We start from the raw sequence: 18,072 nt of genomic DNA on the forward strand, positions 1-18,072 counted from the left end.
TATGGTACTTATTTTTATAGGAGAACATCGCATGCTTTAGATATGTCACCTAGAAATTTACAGCTTTTCCAATGGAGTTTGCTTAGGGTATATACTAATACTGTACATATCCCCTTTATCATAAATAGGTCAAGCCAACTGGTGCTAACATCTCAGCTTTAGAGCAACATAAGCATTATTCTATACTGTAATAAAAATCCTCATCATCATTATCAAGCCCTCGCAGTCACAACCTTTGACTAGAGGCTCACTTGGGCACGAAATGACATTTGGACCTAGCAGAACCTGCCAGTACTACTGTATACTCTTTCTGTGTATGCAAATATAGACCATATATTAATACTTGAATTTATACAATATGGACATATTTACATATGGATTTATGATTTTGTGTATGCTTTTGTCTGCAGACTGTGTGTGTGTGCGCGTGTGTGCGTGAGAGAAAGTTGTGTGCATATACTGTACAGGACACAGCATATGTGAATGGATCAACATGTATTTAAATGTTATATTTACATATTCTTGTGGGTTTGTATCGATATATTATTGCATATTTAAAAATGCTGAGTTATAACTTCTAAGATGTCGAAAATTGTGTTTTTGCCCCTCTTTGTTGTGTTTGTCCCGAATTGATTAGTTGTATTGTCAAGTGGCAGGTCAAGGCTGAGCGCCTGTTTCGCGTGTGTGTGTGTGTGTGTGTGTGTGTGTGAGAGAGAGAGTGTGTGCACGTTTGCGTCTCTCGTCATCCTCCCGGTGTCTCTCCGGGGACCTCACCTTTTTTTTTCTTCTTCTTCCTTTTGTTTTCCGAAGGTGTCGGAATGACGTGGCTGTCCTCCTGAGTGCTGCTCCGGTTCCCATGATGTCGGCATCCTCCACCGCGCCCAGGTAAAGAATGTGACGCAAGACGGCTGCTTTGTCACTGCTGGGACTTGTCGGGAAGCGTTTTTGCACCCCCCCCCCCCCCCCCCCCCCCCCAAAAAAAAAAAGGCAAGAAAATGCACTTTCTATTGCTAATGTACATATTACAATGCGTGTAGGAGCATGCATGGAAGGCACAGACACTAAATGTAAATGCTTTCACATTAGGTAGAAAAAACTCTTAAAATATCATAATTATTTACATTTCTGAAAATGCACCGAAGTCGTTAATATGATCGGGTTCATATAAAAAATAAAAACACTAAGAACAACTTTAAAGCGATTAAAATAGTCTTACATCAAATGAATGTATTTTTAAAACGTATTTGCATGGCTCCCAGTTGTGGTTAATGTTGTAAAAATAAGTGTTTATGTTTATGAATGTGTATATTAATTACTAGAAATACGCTAGATCAGTGGTCCTCAAATTGATGTCAGTGTACCCCTGGGGTCCGTGGCCTACCGGGGTTCCATGAAAAATTTTGGTTTATTAATAATAATGAATATATACAGTATATAGAAATCAATCAATTCAACCAGTTTGATATATATAAAAAAATGTAATGATTTTGAACTTTGTCGAAACGCGCGGCATTTTATTTATCATGCAGTTTTGTTTTGTTTTTTTTTACTAAATAATTGGCAGGACATTGAGCCGTTTGTTAGAAGAAGGGGTGCGATTTGCAATTTTATTTTCTAAACTTCAGTATGGCTGAAAAAAATAATAATTGTCGAATTGGATATGTTGTTGAATAAAAAGGGCACTTATGTTTGACTTAATTCATTGACTTTCCAAAAAGTTTGAGACGACATACTTCAAATGACGAACAATTTTGTCAGGGAAATAACTAAAATTAAAAATAACAAACTTTTGACGGTAGAAGCGAAGCAAAAAAATGCTCGCGTTGACTGGAAAATAATTCCCAAATTTATTAAACAAAAATACACAATTCAGTGACATTTTCCTTGCAGCGGACGTGACGCCACTAAGCCACGAGTGACGCCTATCATCAAATATTGACCTTTTCATTCAACCATGAGCCCTCGGATGAGCATCATAACATTTTTTTATTATTATTATTCTCCTAATCCCAACTTCCACCTTGTTATCAGTTAAAACACACAATCAATATCAGTCTAGTGCTGATAGGATATCATTGATGAGATGACTTCACGAGCACCTCGGAAATTGCAGACTCGCCGTGTTTCTCCGGACTTGGGAAACGCAAGCGATGTGCAGAAGTTGAATGTTCTTTTTTTTTTTTTCAAGCAACACATGACAACCGTTTTTTTTTTTTAAATACAAATTTGAGCGGCTTGTCAACACATTTTTTCCCGCCTTTTACAAAAAAACACAAGTCAACGCGCGCAAGCTTGGATATTGGGGGGGTGGGGGCGAAAAAAAAGATGGCGGTTTGAAGTGTTTATATATTTACAGCGGTGAAAGCGGAGCGGGGGTCGGCCCCCAGGCCGGGGGGGAGGTGGGGTCAGCTGTTGTACTGGCAGGCGTTGAGTCCCGACGCCGGACTCTGCAGGCCGCCGTAGCCGAAGGTGGGGTGGTGGTGGTGCTGTTTGGACTTGAGTCTGAGCGTGGCCAGGCCCGGGTTGCAAGTGTCCCGGTAGACGCCGTAGGGGGGCGCGGCGGAGGCGGCCCCGTAGGGGCAGCCCGCCGACGACATGCCGCCGTTGAGGTTCCCGATGTTCTGGAGGCCCGGCGGCGCGCCCATGCCGGCCTGCACCGCCGCCGGGTGCGCGTGCGCGTGCGCGGCCATCTGCTGCACGCTCATGCCCGAGATGGGCGCCGCCGTCGCCGGCGACGACGTGAACACGGACTGCGAGGGCAGCGGGCTCATGGAGTTGAAGAAGGGGAAGTTCTTGGGCGCGTGCAGGCTCTTGCCGCTCCAGTTGTTGTAGGTGTAGGCCGCCGCGGCCGCCGCCGCCGCCGCCGGGTACATGGCGTCGTCGTAGGGCTGCACCAGGCCGCCGAACTGCGGCAGGTAGGCGTTCTTGCACAGGTCCATCTGCTGGTTCCGCTCGCGCTTCCGCCACTTGGCGCGGCGGTTCTTGAACCACACCTGCGGCCCGGAGGGAGAAGCGCCCGTCACGTCGCGCGCAGACATTTACAAGCGTCCCTTTCATTTTAATATGTATACCTGCAAACGGACTGACTTAAAAAAAAAAAAAAAAAAAAAAAAAAACTCGCAAATTGTCACATAACACTATTGCCTTCTCCAGAAAAGTCATAGTAAGCCGATTTAGCAATCACTTTCATCATCTTCCAATTCGTTTGCTCTTAATTTGAAAACTATACTTTTCCTTTCCCTGCATCAAACTGCCGCTTGCCCCATGAGAATCGCCGGTCTAAAAGTTCATCTTCAAATACCCTCATGCCACTGCATGAGGTGCACCTGCAAACACATGCTTCCCCAAAACAAAATATCATGCAAAATCTCAAAAAAAGTGTGCCAAATTCGTTCCGTATGCCAGTACTTAGAATAAGGCATATAGGCCAATCACCCACATCTTATTACTTCTTATTGTTGTTCGTCAACAAAGTCTTGTTAAACCCAATTCAGTCCTTGCTTGGGGCACCAAATATTTTGGCTGGATGTGCGGGAAAATCTACAAATACAAATACGAAATATCAGCCTTTACATTGACATAAACGCTACATTTTTTTAAGTCGATAACGTTGTCCAAAAAGTTGTCATTCGCGCGCAACGTCATAAATTGCGCATTTCATCGCGATCAGTCAAACGAAAAGCCACCTCTGACTTCTTATCAATTGAAAATATCGGAACGTATTTCTCCTCGGATTGACGTAGTGTGATTCAAATGCGCTGCACTTTTTTTGTCATCATATAAATCAGCAGTACAACATTGTATATGTTAGCAGCAGTACTTGATTAACACAAGTGGCCTGTTGCTAAAACAGGCAATTCATCCTTCGCCTGCGTAGGAAACGCTTTGACATTCTTATTTAGCTTAGTTGTCAAATGTTTGATCGCTTTGCCCAATAGTCGTGCGGATGCGCCGAAAACGCGCAACTAGAAATTACTTTTAGTGATATACACACTTTGAAACTCCTGCTGCTGTCAATAATAACGTGTTTGGACTTTTGACATTTAAAAAAAAAAAAAAAAGCAAAAAGTTACTCTTGCGGCAACTCCGGACTAACAATAATAATAATAATAATAAACCTCTCCATAGTTCATTATTTGTGATTATTATTATTAGTATTATTATGACACTCTGGGGAAAAACGTGAGCAATTTAGAACTTTTACGCACCTCAATGTTAAGGATACTATATTTTATGTCAAATGCTTTATTCGTCACAATACGTCATTTCCTACAATGAAGTCAATATTTTAGTTTTTGTGGTCGTCCCAAACCATTATTATTTTATTATATATTATTATATTATTATTTTCTCTCTCTCTGTATATATATATATATATATATATATATATATATATATATATATATATATATAATCTGTGTGTGCAGAATTCGTAAAGCGTCGTGTACCTCATAAAATGCAATGATGGTATAACACACAGTTGCCTTTTGTATTCCTATTCCAGCCCATCTCCTCTTCTGGCTTTTATTATATGCGAATGTCATAAAATATTGTTTTCATTGTTTGTCAGACACATGTAGGTCATGCAACACAAACGTTTGCTCATTTTTATATACAGTAAAATATAAGTTAGGGATTGTCTTTTACAGCCTTGAGTAAAATGACAGGAAAAATGTCCGCCCACAATCATTTTCTTCTACCGTATATTCATTGGATTTTAAGCCTTTAGGTGCCAGAGAAGTTTTATATCACAGTTTGAAAATGTTGTAGGTTGCAGTAACAGTTTAGCGCTTAAGGGGTTAATGCAAAGTGCAATTACGTTTTCGAAACATTTGGGTTTTTTAAAGCTTGGGTGTGCTTCAATAGTGGTCAAAATTGGGATGACTTATTCCTGCCTTTAACGTCCCCAACGTCTCAATTTACAACGTTTACGCACCCCATATTAGTAAGAGCAAGGCTGAAAAACTAAACCGATCAAAAAAAACAACGTTTAAAATTAAAAAAGTTTTTCCACCCTCACATTTTAAAAAGTTGAAGACCAGAAACCGGAAGTCAAATCAGCATTTCACTGGCCACATTTTTACACTCTTCCCAAACCATTTTTTCTAGGTGGTCGGGGGTGTCAAATATAGTTTTTATTCGTATAATAATATAATATAATTGAAGTGCTGACTTACCCTTACTCTGGCCTCGGTGAGGTTGGTCCAGACTGCGATCTCCTCGCGCGTGCTCATGTCCGGGTAGCGGTTCCGCTGGAAGGTGGCCTCCAGCTCCTGCAGCTGCTGGCTGGTGAAGTGCGTTCGCTGCCGCCGCTGCTTCTTCTTTTTGGGGTCGTCGGCGCAGCTCTCGTCGGCCCCCGCGCCGACCCCGCCGCCGCCTCCGCCGCCGCCGCCGCCGCCGCCGCCGCCGCAGCGCTCCTTCTCCCCTGCAAAAAGAAAAAACAACTCGCACCTCACGTTCAACTGTCGCTTTTTTTTTCTCTCTCTCTCGCTTATCTTGCAAGTGTCTGACAAAAGCTCATTAAACGCCACACAAGCAAAGGTTAATCCCCCTCCCGAGAGGAAACGATCGCCCTCCACACAAATCATAACTGCAGTTTTTTTTAATATACTGAATTATTTACATAAATGTCAAACGAACGCTAAATAAACAAAAAAAATTAATTATCATCAAGGTTCGACTACTTCATTTTGAATCTAAAAAAAAATCCTACAATCCGAAGCAGTTAAAAAAAACTTGAGAACATTTCCACGGTTTATTAAAACAAAATGCACAATTCAGTAGAATTGCCTGAAATTTTCCTGACAGCTGACGTGACCATCCAATGAAATTTGATGACATTCATAAAGCCTCCAATGAGCGTTCGTTGAAAATATTTCAATGATTTTCAAATGGTCTCAGATCAGGCATTGTTTTTAATGGATTTAAGAGCAAAATGTTGTGCTGGTTGTTTTTCTTTTATTTAAAAAGTTGACATTTTGACGACAGTTTGAAATCAACGAAGCTATAAAATGAACGTTACACGTTATTTTCGTGCATTTTACACTTAAAAACATCGTACGATTTTGTCGAAATAAAGTCAAATTTACTGTGCAGTTTACGCTTCGAATTTGCACTTGGAAGAATTTCAAACTTTTTAAGTGTCACTTTTTTCTGTTTGGACTGCATGGGACCCCATATATATTTTTTTTCTTTTTGTTTTTAAGTCTCCAATGGTTTCTTGTCGACACGTGCAAAGGTTAATCCAATTTCACTCCGTTTTGCCCTTAAAAAAGTCTGCATTGTTAGAACACAAGTTAGCATTTCAATTTAGAAAATTAAAGTCAAATAAAAATAAGACGGCACTTTTTGTATTATGAAATGACTTATACCCTGGGTAGGCCTAATAGTTTGTTGATTTTAAAAATCAACGTAATTTTCATTCGACTTAATTTTTCAGCTGTGTGTGGAAAAACTAAGAGGCATCTGTTTTAATGAAGAAATCGATTGTTTGCACGTGCAATAACGCTTTCGTCTTTTGCACGTATATTTTGTATTTTTAAGTTGGGTAAAAAAATAAATAAAAGCAAGTAAACCGCGCCTCAATTGCGCAACATTTTTTCAACTTTGACGCACAACTCCCACCGCCACATAATTGAATTGAGCTCTCTTTTCCCTCTCGTGCTGACATTTATATTCTTCAAATTATTTTCAAATAAATCTGCCATCAGAGCGTGCAAACTACATTTTAGTTTAATGTAGTCATTTATTTCACACACTTGAAAAAATCACTGTATATTTTAAAAAAACGTATATATATATATATATATATATATATATATATATATATATATATATATATATGAACCCAAACGCATCAAATCATCAACGAGGTATCCTTATAAAACGTAAACATTTAATATTTGAATAATTTGATAGTTATTTTAAATATTTTTTCTTTAACGCCCTTGTTGCTGCCTCCCCCAATGGCAAATCATTTGACAACATTCTGTCTTCAAACTGTAAAAAAAAGACAATTTAAATGGCCATTTCTTTCTACGATTTTGATCGTTTTTAACCGTATGCGGTTTGCTTATCGGTATAACGTCACAAGCAAGCGACGAGATATAAAGGCGGATTGTTTGCGGGTTTTTTTTTTTAGGGGGGGGGGGCGTCCCGTCCCCAATTTTGTACCTGTCAGTTCGGCGTCGGAAGACTCGCTGCTCGATTGCTCTAAGGTCCCCCCGCGGGCGACGGCGGCGTTGTTTCGAGGCTGCAAGCGGAACCCGGGGCCCAGGTCGCGTGAGGCCGGGGGGGGCGGAGGAGGAGGGGGTTTGGGATTGGCCTCGGACACTCTCTCCAAATTCATGACACCTTGGAGGAGATCACAAGGACGGATGCACAGCAGTCAATCCCGCGCGCGTGCGGGGTCCGAGTCCGAGGCCGCCGAGCGCAGGGAAGTCCGCGCCGAACCGGACGCGCGTGGCCACATGGGGGGAGGACAAGTGACGCGCAACGTCTCCGCTATAGTCCTTCAAAACGACAACAAAAAGAGGAAAAAAAAAAAAGGTTTTGTTTTGAAAGAGAGAGAGGAGGAGGGGGGCAGGGGGCGATCTTGTCTTGTCCGGTGTCCCGCAGCCGCTTGCATGCGAGCGAGCGAGAAGAGGGTTCGAGTCTGCCTTGCGCCGGACCCAATTCGCGCAGCCCCGCCCACGCTTAAGCCTGCCCCGAGAGTGACGTCACCAGATCGGACCCCAACGCGCGAATCAGCATTTTTTTGGAGGCTCGGGGGAAAAATGGAGTTTCACCCGCAGAATCCAAATAAGAAACCGCTGTCATTCCGATGATTTTTTTTTTTTTTGGGGGGGGGGGAGGGGGGGCAGGCATTTTTGTCATGTGTGCACAGCAATCGTAAAGGCAGGCAAGACAAGCGCGCGTATGTGCTGAGCTGAGCAAACATTTGCCCTCCAAACGGGCCTGCCCGGGCCCCGCATTCAACTGGTCGTGAGACGTGCGCATGCGCGTCAGCACCTCCCCAGTTGACCCACACCAAATAATCAGCTCCAATAAATGCCAACAGGGTTAAGAATCCCCTTTTCCGATTTCGCAAACCTTCCTTGAATGCGTCAAGACTTCTACCAAGGTTCGTGCTTGAAATCACGATGCGTTTAACGAATCGTTTCTTTGGAACGTATTTGCTGTATGTTCTATTAATATTGATTCACGTTGGCGTTTGAGCGCCCAAATGTCCGTTTTTAGGGAATGCACCACTCGACACTTTCCAGGCCTACGTCATCGGGCTCTAATGAACCCTTTTAGCTACGCACCGCTTGACTAAATTGTAAGTTTTCAGGAAAACGCGTTTATGTTAAAATGCTCAAATGTCTATTTTCCACGAATGCAGCACCTTTAAATTTTCTTTTTTTTTCTGTTTGGGGTTAACTGTTTGCCTAAATGTCCGGATTTAGTGAATGCACCATCGGTCTGGAGCATTACTCATATGTTTCAGGATTTTTTTTTCGACTGCACGGCTTCCACAATCGATCGAAGGAAAGATAAGCGCCAAGTGTTTCTTTTACGCTTTACTCACTCGCACTTCTCATCAATTCGCGCTTGAACGCACCGGTCCCTCGTGCCAATCATACCCTCGGTTACACCTTGCTAATATAATTTTGTCCCAACTCACTTGAACGCAACCCCGTAGTCCCCTATTAAATGACAACACGTGTTGCTGTTTATATATATTGATGAGCATGTGACGTCAAGATTTGACTCGTTAGTGTTAAGTTTTATCAGGCGGTCCTTGAATGCACCTACTCAGATGTTGTCTTTACAACTTTTTTTATGACTGCGTTGAACTCGTCGTGACCTGCTGTTTGTAAAAGTAATCCCTCCAGACTCGCCTTATTGAAAGGTCACTGAATGCAACGTTTCTATACGACCTGACTAGTAGTCTCTTGATCATTTTTTTTTATCGGAGAGTCCTTAAATGCATCGCTTGATGTGTTGTCTTTCGTTTTTACGACCGTCTTTTGTTTTTACTAGTTTTTATAAGTACTTTGAAGTTACCGTGACCTGCTATGTTTTAAAACGCAAACTCAGATTTGAGTCGGGATATGTACGATTTTATTAAACGGCCACTAAACGCCACGTTTACACCTGACTCCCGTATTTAATTTTAACTAATGTTTTGGCATGATATTGGGTAAAAGTCATTTAATGCACCTCACGCCTATGTTTTTTTGATTGCTTCGAAGTTATGCATTTCCGATTTTGATGTAACATCTCCACGTGACTTTCAGTTAGGCCTGATATTTTTAATGCATTCTCACTTGTTTTCCCCCCAACAGTCATTGACAGCAACACTATCGTCTTTTGTTCATTGTTCGCAAGAGATGGCCTTATTTTGTCATTTTTGGTCTTTTACAACAAAATCAAAAATAAAATTTTACTATCGCACTTTCCAAGTGAAGTACACATTCCGCACCGTACATTTTTGCTCATACTTATTGTAAAAATGTTGCAAATTCTCGCACTGCACGCCCTGCTTCCAAAGCGATTTTTTACCCAACTGCCTTGAACGCAGCACTTTCCTAACAAGTGACAGTCCTTTACTGCAGGCAACACAAGTTGTGTGTGTGTGCGCGCGCGCGTGTGAGGTGAACGTGCACCGACTTGGATTGTCATCGGCGCCACGACTCCTCTTGTAAAACGTTTTTTTTTCTTTTTTTTTGACATGAGCTCCCATGCAGTCGGACCGGAAACGTCCTCGTCCCCCCCGAAGGCCCTTCAATGCTGGACAAGCTGTCAGCAATCACACTGCCCCCCTCCCCCAATTATGCCTAAAAGATATGTTCCATTTCTCATGAAGGATTTCTTCTCCTGAGACGTGACTGTTTTATTTGATAATCTTGACACCATTACTGTAGATGAAGGCGTTTTTGGATTTGATCCAAATGCGTAAATACGACGCCAAAAGCGACGATTTTTTTTGATAGCTATATTTGATGACGTATTTCTAATCAAAATGCAAGCTCAGCTGCTGCTCATTTTCCAAATGCGTCAGCAGCCGCGCGTAAAGCGCAATTACGCAACTTAAGATTTCGAGTTGGAGTGTTAGAGTTGTCTTTTTTTTGCACGTGGAAGCATGCTAACACAACAGATGAAGTATATTAGTGGCACGGAATTAAAATGAGCGGCCTGTTCTTGACGGGAACGATGCAGACTGCTTTGGCCTCATGCAAGCGGATGGATGAAGGTAAAGACGAGTCAGCCTGCCGCATCCCGTTTTGTGTCTGATGGATGACTTGAAAAGGCCTTCCCATCTTATTCGGCACCAGATCGGTGCTCGGTGAAAGCAGGAGCGAGAAACGGAGCCAGTTTGGCGCGTAATAGGAGAAGGGCGCAGCTGATTATTACCTTGGTGATCGTTTTTTTTTTTTTTTAAATAACCGAGAACCTGCTGTTTTGTTGACGTGCAAGGGGGTAAAATATCCTCCGATTGAGCGCAAACCCGAGGGGAAATGCTTAAAAAAATGGGAGCTAATGCATTCTATATTGCAGTTAAGGTTTGAATCAATTCTTGTAAATCATCGATTAGCAAATAGGGCGAAGGAAATTGTGCATGTGAGATATTAACGTGGGTCAGCAAACTAACGTCGCAACAGGAACAGTGCAGTTTTCAATTTAAGAACAAATTCATTGGAACATGAAATAAGTTATTGCTTAGTTGTGTGTGACTCTTTTTTTTAAAACGTGTTGTCAGAGTGCAAGTGTGGAAAACATCCTTTGATTGAGACAAAACGGAGGACAAATGCTTTAAAAATGAGGGATAATGCATTTTATATTGCAGTCACCATTTGAATCAATTGTAATTCGGTGATTCTCAAAATTATGCGGGATTCTAACATGGGTATCAGCAAATTAATTTTGCAACAGGAACAGTGCACTTTTCAATATAAGAGCAAATTTATTGAAACAATTTATTGCTGAATGGTGAGTGAATTATTTTCAAAACATTTTATTTTAAACTGTTTTCTTTTTCAATGCTCTATCTTCTGGAGTTGCAGGATAAAATACCCAATGAGATACTGCTGCAAATTGTTAATATTACACTGGAAATACAGTTGGGTCAAAAATAACCCAGGTCTAGGACAAAAAAAGGAGCAATCTAATATTTAGGTCAATTCGACCCAACTTTTTGAGTTGTTTTATTATAAAAAAAAAAACATAAAATAAAAATTGAGATTGTCCTGGACAAAGTGCCCAATATTGAGGAGATTGATTTGTGTAAAACAAACCATAAAATTGGGTCAAATTGACCCAAATCTTGGATTGATCCTTTTTTGACCGATATTTTTAATCCACCAATTGTTAGAGTATAAGTTTTTTTTTCATGCAAAAATGCTTTGCTCTGCATGTTATGACGCACTTAGAAGAGGAATAATCACACCGTTTATGTCATTGACAAAACTGTTACTCTTTTTTTTATGTATTTATTTGGTGTTGTTCGAAAAAAACGATTTAGGTGAAGACTGTATTGTATTTCAAACGAGCTCTATCAAAACAATATTTTCTGTCAATAGTATAACTTCCTTCCCTTCCCTTTTTAATTCCAAGTTTGAAGTTTTCTCCACAAATCACGGTAAAAATAAAACTTTGTGGCCCTACAGTAAACCTGATTTTTTTTAATTGATTTTCCGTGAATGAATCTTATTTCTCGAGTGAAAGGCAAAGCAAGGCACCCAACAAGAAACGCTGTCATCCAAAGTGTGATAAACGCCTTCATTACCAGCGAGACGTGAAAAGAAAAGTTTTGGCTCGCCGCGCTTGTCAGCATCCCAAATGGATCGTGACGGCTGCATGCAGGTGCACCCCATCCTAGCCTAATAATCAACAAAGCACTCGGCATGTACCTGCACCCACGCATGAGATGACATTCTTGGACATGCTCAGCTCCATAATCCAGTTGCCTGCATGGGGGGGGGGGGAAAAAGAAGCAGGAATTAATGAAAATAACACCCAAATTCTTGTGTTTAATGTTTTCCTTATGCGCGCACAAACCACCCCGAAATGTTACAAGGATATTGTTGATGGATCGTGAGGAGTAAAATGCAAATTTTGTTTAAAATTACAACGACGAACAATAAATTGCTGTTGATTCCAAGGGAGTTTTGCGCCGCTAAACGTTGCATTGTGATGGGTAGTCTACACGCGCACGCGCACACGCGACTATTTTAGCGACTGCCAAAGATCTATTAGGATTAAAGAGGATGCTCCTCTAGCCCATTCCTCAGATCGCGCATTTAATAGTCATTTAAATGGTGATTATAGAGCGTGCGGCTTATGATCCTTACCGGTTATGCGTCCCCCAGCAGAAGCGTTAAAAAAAAAAAGGGAAAAAAAAGTTGTTTGCAAGGTCAACCTTCCCCCATGCGCGTCAAATCCACACGGTGGTGCGTTCACGTGTATCGACTCGTTTGCTTTGTAGCGCGTGCGGCGGCAGCCGGTCGCTTTTCTTTGGGGCTGCGAGCCATCGCTGTGCAGTGACGTCACAGCCCCCCCCCCCCCCCACCCCGATACTCTCGCTATCGTCTTCATCTTTCTCATCCCACCAAGATTTTCTTCACGTTGATTCCATGGACAAATGTGCACAAATGCGTATTTTTGTAGACGACCGATTCAGGAAATTTTGGAACATGATCTTGCATGGCAGGATTTATTTTTTGCTCTTTTTTTTCAGCTTGAAATGTACTCTAATAAACACAGTTGAATCAGCAACATCTTTAATTTGGCAGCTTGTAATTAAGCATTTATTTTTTTTCCATTAAATTTGTTTGACTGCTAATTAACAAGTCAAAGAAAAAGGATTAAAAATGATGAGACTATTTTTTTTTTAATATGGACACTATCTATATATTACAAGTTGAAATAATTATGAATCAAATCATTTGTGAAAGTTATAAATATGTTAACTCAATTCAACTTGGTTTATTTCACACTTTAAAACAGCTGCACATGAGGTCAACACAAAACATTTTTAGATGAAAAAAAAAAAAGACTCAAAACACAGTATGCCATCTTTGTTTTGTTTTAAACTTTGGAGCTACATTTTTAGTGGTATCTTTTGGCGGACTATTTTCAGCAACTCAACATAAATAGTGTAACGTATTCTGAGAAATGTGTCGCTAATAACAATGCATATTCGTAAAATACCTAACAAAATAGTGGTCACTATGAGGCATTTTTGCAATGAATGGCTTCATGTTCCATTCAATTTGCTCTCGATTTGCAAAGAAAACTATCCTGGCATTAAAAAGGATCCAATTCGATTTGCTGATACCTGTTGAGCAGCGGATTTGCTCCACACGCATGCGATGACACTTACTACTTGTGAGGCCTGCATCGCTACAATAACACACACGGACACACGCACACACACAATACACACACAGAGGTAATTAGCAGGCTGCTGGAATAAGGTGATTACTCAACGAGTGGCCACAGGAGTTAAGTACTAGCCTGAAGGTGAGGCCTACTCGTCTGTCCTCTGTGCAAATAGGTGAAGGGATTATTCGGCCTTTAGCGCCAGTGTGTGTGTATCCGAAGGAGCTTTGTGTATGTGTGTGTGCATCAGTAATTACTGGGGAAAAAAAAAAAAAAAACTGCATCCAAACAGAAGCTTCCCTCATTTGGCTCATCAGACCACTGCGCTATAGTTTTTTGTTTGTTTGTGTTTGTGTACGTGCTTGTAAAAAGTAAGCAGTAATTGCAAAACAAACACGCAATGCTAATCAACACAAGCTAATGCTCAACATATCTGCTAGTAAAAATTAGCATGAAAACAATTACTGCTTACTTTTAAGCAAATACTAAACAACGCAGCTATAAAAGCTTTAGTTAGCTTGTCGACTGCTAGTAAAAATTAGCGTGATAACAATTACTGTTTACTTTTAAGCAAATACTAAACAATGCAGCTATAAAAGCTTTAGTTAGCTTGTCGACTTGAAAATAGCTGTGATGCCAACCAACGTAGTCCAATGCCAAACGTTGGGGAAAAAAAATAGTTAGCATGACTTGAATATAAGATTTAATGCAAAAAAAACAAAAACAAGCTAATGCTAACCTAAGGTGCCAAATCAGAAGTGGTTCATGTATGTTAAACGACCTGAGCTGATGCTAAAGCTACAGTGGCTAAAAAGACTTTTGAGTGACCTCATTTTGCCTGTTTTTTTTAAATTGACATCAGGTTTTTGAACATATGAATAATGGAAGCGGGGGCGGGGGGGATTATTTTAAAGGGCCGGCGCGGCGCAACGCAATCCCGTAAAGCGTCGCCGTAAATCTGGTTGGGGCTCGTCTTGCTTCTGTTGCCGCTGAGGCTAGCAGCATCCAGATGTTGAAAAACAATTCATCAAGGCGTGATCTGAAGAATTTTGATAGTGGAAAAGGGAGGATGAGCCCAACAAGCGGCAGGAGAAGAAAAAAAACATCTTTTAATCCCGTTGGGAATTTGTCGCTAAATGCAAAACAAACTCTCGGATATGCAACGTTAAATCTTTGGCCATGCGGAAGGAGGCGTGGAATCCAGAAGAGGTTACGTTGGCTCTCAATAGGTCAAGAAGAAAAAGCATCACGGCAACACAACAAAGCAAATGTTTTTTTTCAGCAACGTCAGTTAGCATACTAGCCTTCGTCGTTTTATGTAACAGCTTCCTAGCGCTGAGAGGTACAGAGCAGACTTTCCAACAACAAATCCCGTTTTCAATGATAGCCGCATTTTGAATCAGTGGTTTTGTTTAGCATTCAAGCTAACAACAAACCAACCTCTCTTTCTTCCTAATAACATCATTTAGCATTAGCCTTTGTTGTTTTGTGTTACAGCTTGATAGCCCTGAGAGCTACAAAGCAGGCTTTCCAGCAACGAATCTCATTTTTATTGTCAGCCGTATTTTGAATTAACGCTTGCTTAGCATTCAAGCTAACAACAAACCAACCTCTCTTTTGAGCAACGATATTTAGCATTAGCCTTTGTCGTTTCGTGGTACCGCTTCTTAGCGCTGAAAGATACAAAACAGACTTACCCTTGACGAATCCTATTTTTGCTGTTAGCTTCGTTTTAAATTAGCGGTTCTTATGTAGCATTTGAGCAGACAAATCTTGTTTTCTTCCTCGTGGCCTCGTTTGACACTAGCCTTGGTAGTTTCCTTTCAAAGAGCTTCAAGATACAAAGAAAACTTTCCACCACCAAATCCTCTATCCACTGTTAGCTTCATTTTGAATTACTGCTATGTGATTAGCATTTGATTACGCAACAAAGCCCATATTCTTCGTAAAATGTGTTGCGCCGTGTCGGCCATTTTTGAGGATAGTGTTGGCGTATGTCAGCCATTTTTGTGGATAGTGCTACGTCGGCCATCTTGGTGGAGAACCTTTCAATACAATGGCTATCTTTATAGACGCTGTCAGCCATCTTTTCTGGACAGCATTGCACCATGTCAGCCATCTTTGTAGATAGCATTACACGACAACGTGTTGGCCATTTTTGCGCATAGTGTTACGCCATGTCGGCCATCTTTGTTGACCACCTTTAACCATGTTCAGGTTCTTTCCAGATCATATTACACTGTCGGCCATCTTTTTGGACTACGTTACACAATGCCGGCCATATTTGTTGATAGCCTTGCACTTTGTCGGCCATTTTTGCAGAGAGCAAGCTATCTTTTTGGACAGCATTACAATGGTAAATGCTTCATGATGCACTGCGATATTGACTTAGTTTTAGATTTTTTTTTTCATTTTTAATGGTGCGAAATAACGTTTTTCAATTTTTTGTTAAAATATATTACGAAATATCAGCCACTGTCGAAAAAAAGGTCAGGCACATAACTCACGGCCGCCGTTTTGTTTCATTTCATCTGGGAAGTTGCTGGACAAAGTCATGGGCCGGGCCCGTTTATCACTTCTTTATGCGCAGGCACGCACGCATGCACGCATAGGCAGGCCTCATCGCCACATCCTCCCTTTGGAAGCTAAGTGATGGATGTGTTTTTCAGAAGTCAACAAGCTGCTCTTCTTCTTCTTCTTGTAGCGAGCGGAGGGAGGAGGGAAGAGGACAACGCCGCACAATTTACGGCCCGTCTCTGGAAATTCCAGGCGCTCCAGGTATGGAAGACGCCGAGTGGGAATTGCGACCTGGCACTTTTATCTCCACGCTCAGATAAAAACGGAAAAGCTTCTTCGCACGGGCCCGCGCTGTCAGCAGCCAGAGGCAGAGTGCATCGCACGGTCGGCTGCAGTTTCTGGCTTAATGACATTTCCTTAGCCTCGTGACACACTTGTCCCAAAAAAAAAAAAAATATATATATATTTGCATATAAATGAACACTTAAAAGCAGCGCCAACATTCTCTCAGTCCGAATGTGGAGTCTGAAGCAGCCTAACAGCCTGTTAATACTCGATCTGTCTCAGCCACAAATTACGCAATGCTTTAATGCTTAAAACTTAACCACTGCTCGTCATTCTACATCGACAGTAAAGGCATCGTATCAGGGCGTTTTGGTAACATCTCTTCATGACTTTTACAAGCAGCGCACTTGTGGCTGCGAGTGACAGAGTGCCGCAGAGACATACATGTGAGAAAGGCGTTTGAGCGGGCGCACGCGGGAATGACTGAGGCAACACAGAGTCTGTCCTTTACGAAAACATGCACTGCATCGTGGTGAATAGGCGGGAGCAAATCCTACTTTGCAGAATTCACTTATTGCAGGGGTTTTCCGGTCCCAATCAACCTCGAAAAACAAGAAGCTGTGATCCTTTGGCGTTCAAAACTGAAGTATTTGGTGTCATGCTAAAGAGCCTAGAGATGAATCCATATTTGGAATATTTGACAATGTACTGTACTTGAAAAGTCTTCTTTTCCACGAGTTTTCCCACGCCGCCACAGCGAGCCAGGCACCCAGAAGTACGTATGCAGATATACATTTTCTGTAGGCGTGTTTGACACACACACGCATGCACGCACATCCAGGGCCTATAAAGTAGAGGGAGGACCAAGAGAATGAGCTACTGCCACTCTGCTTAGCTTCATCCAGCTTCCAAGACTTTTCCCACAGTGGCTCACGCGCACATGCGTGTTGGGAGGGAAAAAAAACGTTTTATTGTTGCTCAATCCATTTTTTTTGGAAAAGATTGCTTTTAAAGGGGCCTTATCATGATGTTAAGTACTTTCCACAGAATAATATGTGATATCAATGATGTATAACTGCTAAAATTCTCTTATATAAATATTGGTATGACGTGAAAATGATCGTTATGATGCGCAACCTATCATGATATAGGGCGTCCTATTATAACTAAGTGAATTTCCTAAAAGTAAAAATATAAAAGACAAAAATACAAAAATAAAGCGTTGGATAGCAACGTTTTCCCGTTTGCACTCAAAGCCGCTCGGCAACAAACGCGACATGCGCCCTGACTCACGTTCGCCCCCCCTTCCCTCCCGCACACACACACACACACACACACACACACACACACACGCACGGAGTTGTCAGGATGTTTAAGCAAACGTCCGTGCGAGCCTTCAGCGGTGGTCCCGGGAGCCGGGCGGGGCCCGGGCCTCCTGGCTCCCTTTGTCTGGCGCGGGCCCAAAGCTGACAGGTAAACAAGGCCGTCGTGTTTGGGCAGACCCACCTGAGAAAAGCTCTCAGCCTTGCCGCGCACACACACACACACACTTACACACACACGATGGAAAGCTAGCGATCCCGTCCGGCTCGTGCTTACGCTTGCTAGGACAATTACTCAATTACTCTAGTAAATAAATGTGGCGCTAGCATACCAGAGGAAAAAAGCTAAATGTCAAAATGATACATCGTCATCACATCATAATGTGATAAGTTTTACATCATAAAAGAACATTTGATTTCATTGCATGATAAATGTCGCCTGACCAAGTTTCACACCATAACCTAATACTTTAATAATTGAGACGTTTCATATCATAAGTTTCACGCGAGAACCTAATATTTAACCCTTAAGCGCAATAATTGTCACTTCACATCATATGCTAATATTTCACATTTTTACGTG

General features: G+C 41.7%; 1 protein-coding gene across 2 annotated transcripts; it reads right to left on the reverse strand.

The window, feature by feature from the left end:
• Positions 1-1,823: 1,823 nt before the first annotated feature.
• pitx1 (paired-like homeodomain 1) lies at positions 1,824-12,442 on the reverse strand. Of its 2 annotated transcripts, XM_088440705.1 has the most exons (5): positions 12,336-12,442; positions 11,895-11,951; positions 7,174-7,353; positions 5,178-5,425; positions 1,824-2,993 (listed from the first exon to the last, which is right to left on the reverse strand). In XM_088440705.1, the coding sequence occupies exons 2-5, from the start codon at positions 11,938-11,940 to the stop codon at positions 2,406-2,408; spliced, it is 1,062 nt and encodes a 353-aa protein (XP_088296831.1). In that variant the 5' UTR covers positions 11,941-11,951; positions 12,336-12,442; the 3' UTR covers positions 1,824-2,405. The 2 variants fall into 2 exon arrangements, with proteins under 2 accessions (XP_088296831.1, XP_088296832.1); XM_088440706.1 differs by lacking the exon at positions 12,336-12,442 and having other exon boundaries at positions 7,174-7,511; positions 11,895-11,961.
• Between the last annotated feature and the right edge of the window lie 5,630 nt (positions 12,443-18,072).

The sequence above is a fragment of the Hippichthys cyanospilos genome, chromosome 18, assembly GCF_059441005.1.
Source record: "Hippichthys cyanospilos isolate Australia breed blue-spotted pipefish chromosome 18, RoL_Hcya_1.0, whole genome shotgun sequence".
NCBI lineage: Eukaryota > Metazoa > Chordata > Actinopteri > Syngnathiformes > Syngnathidae > Hippichthys > Hippichthys cyanospilos.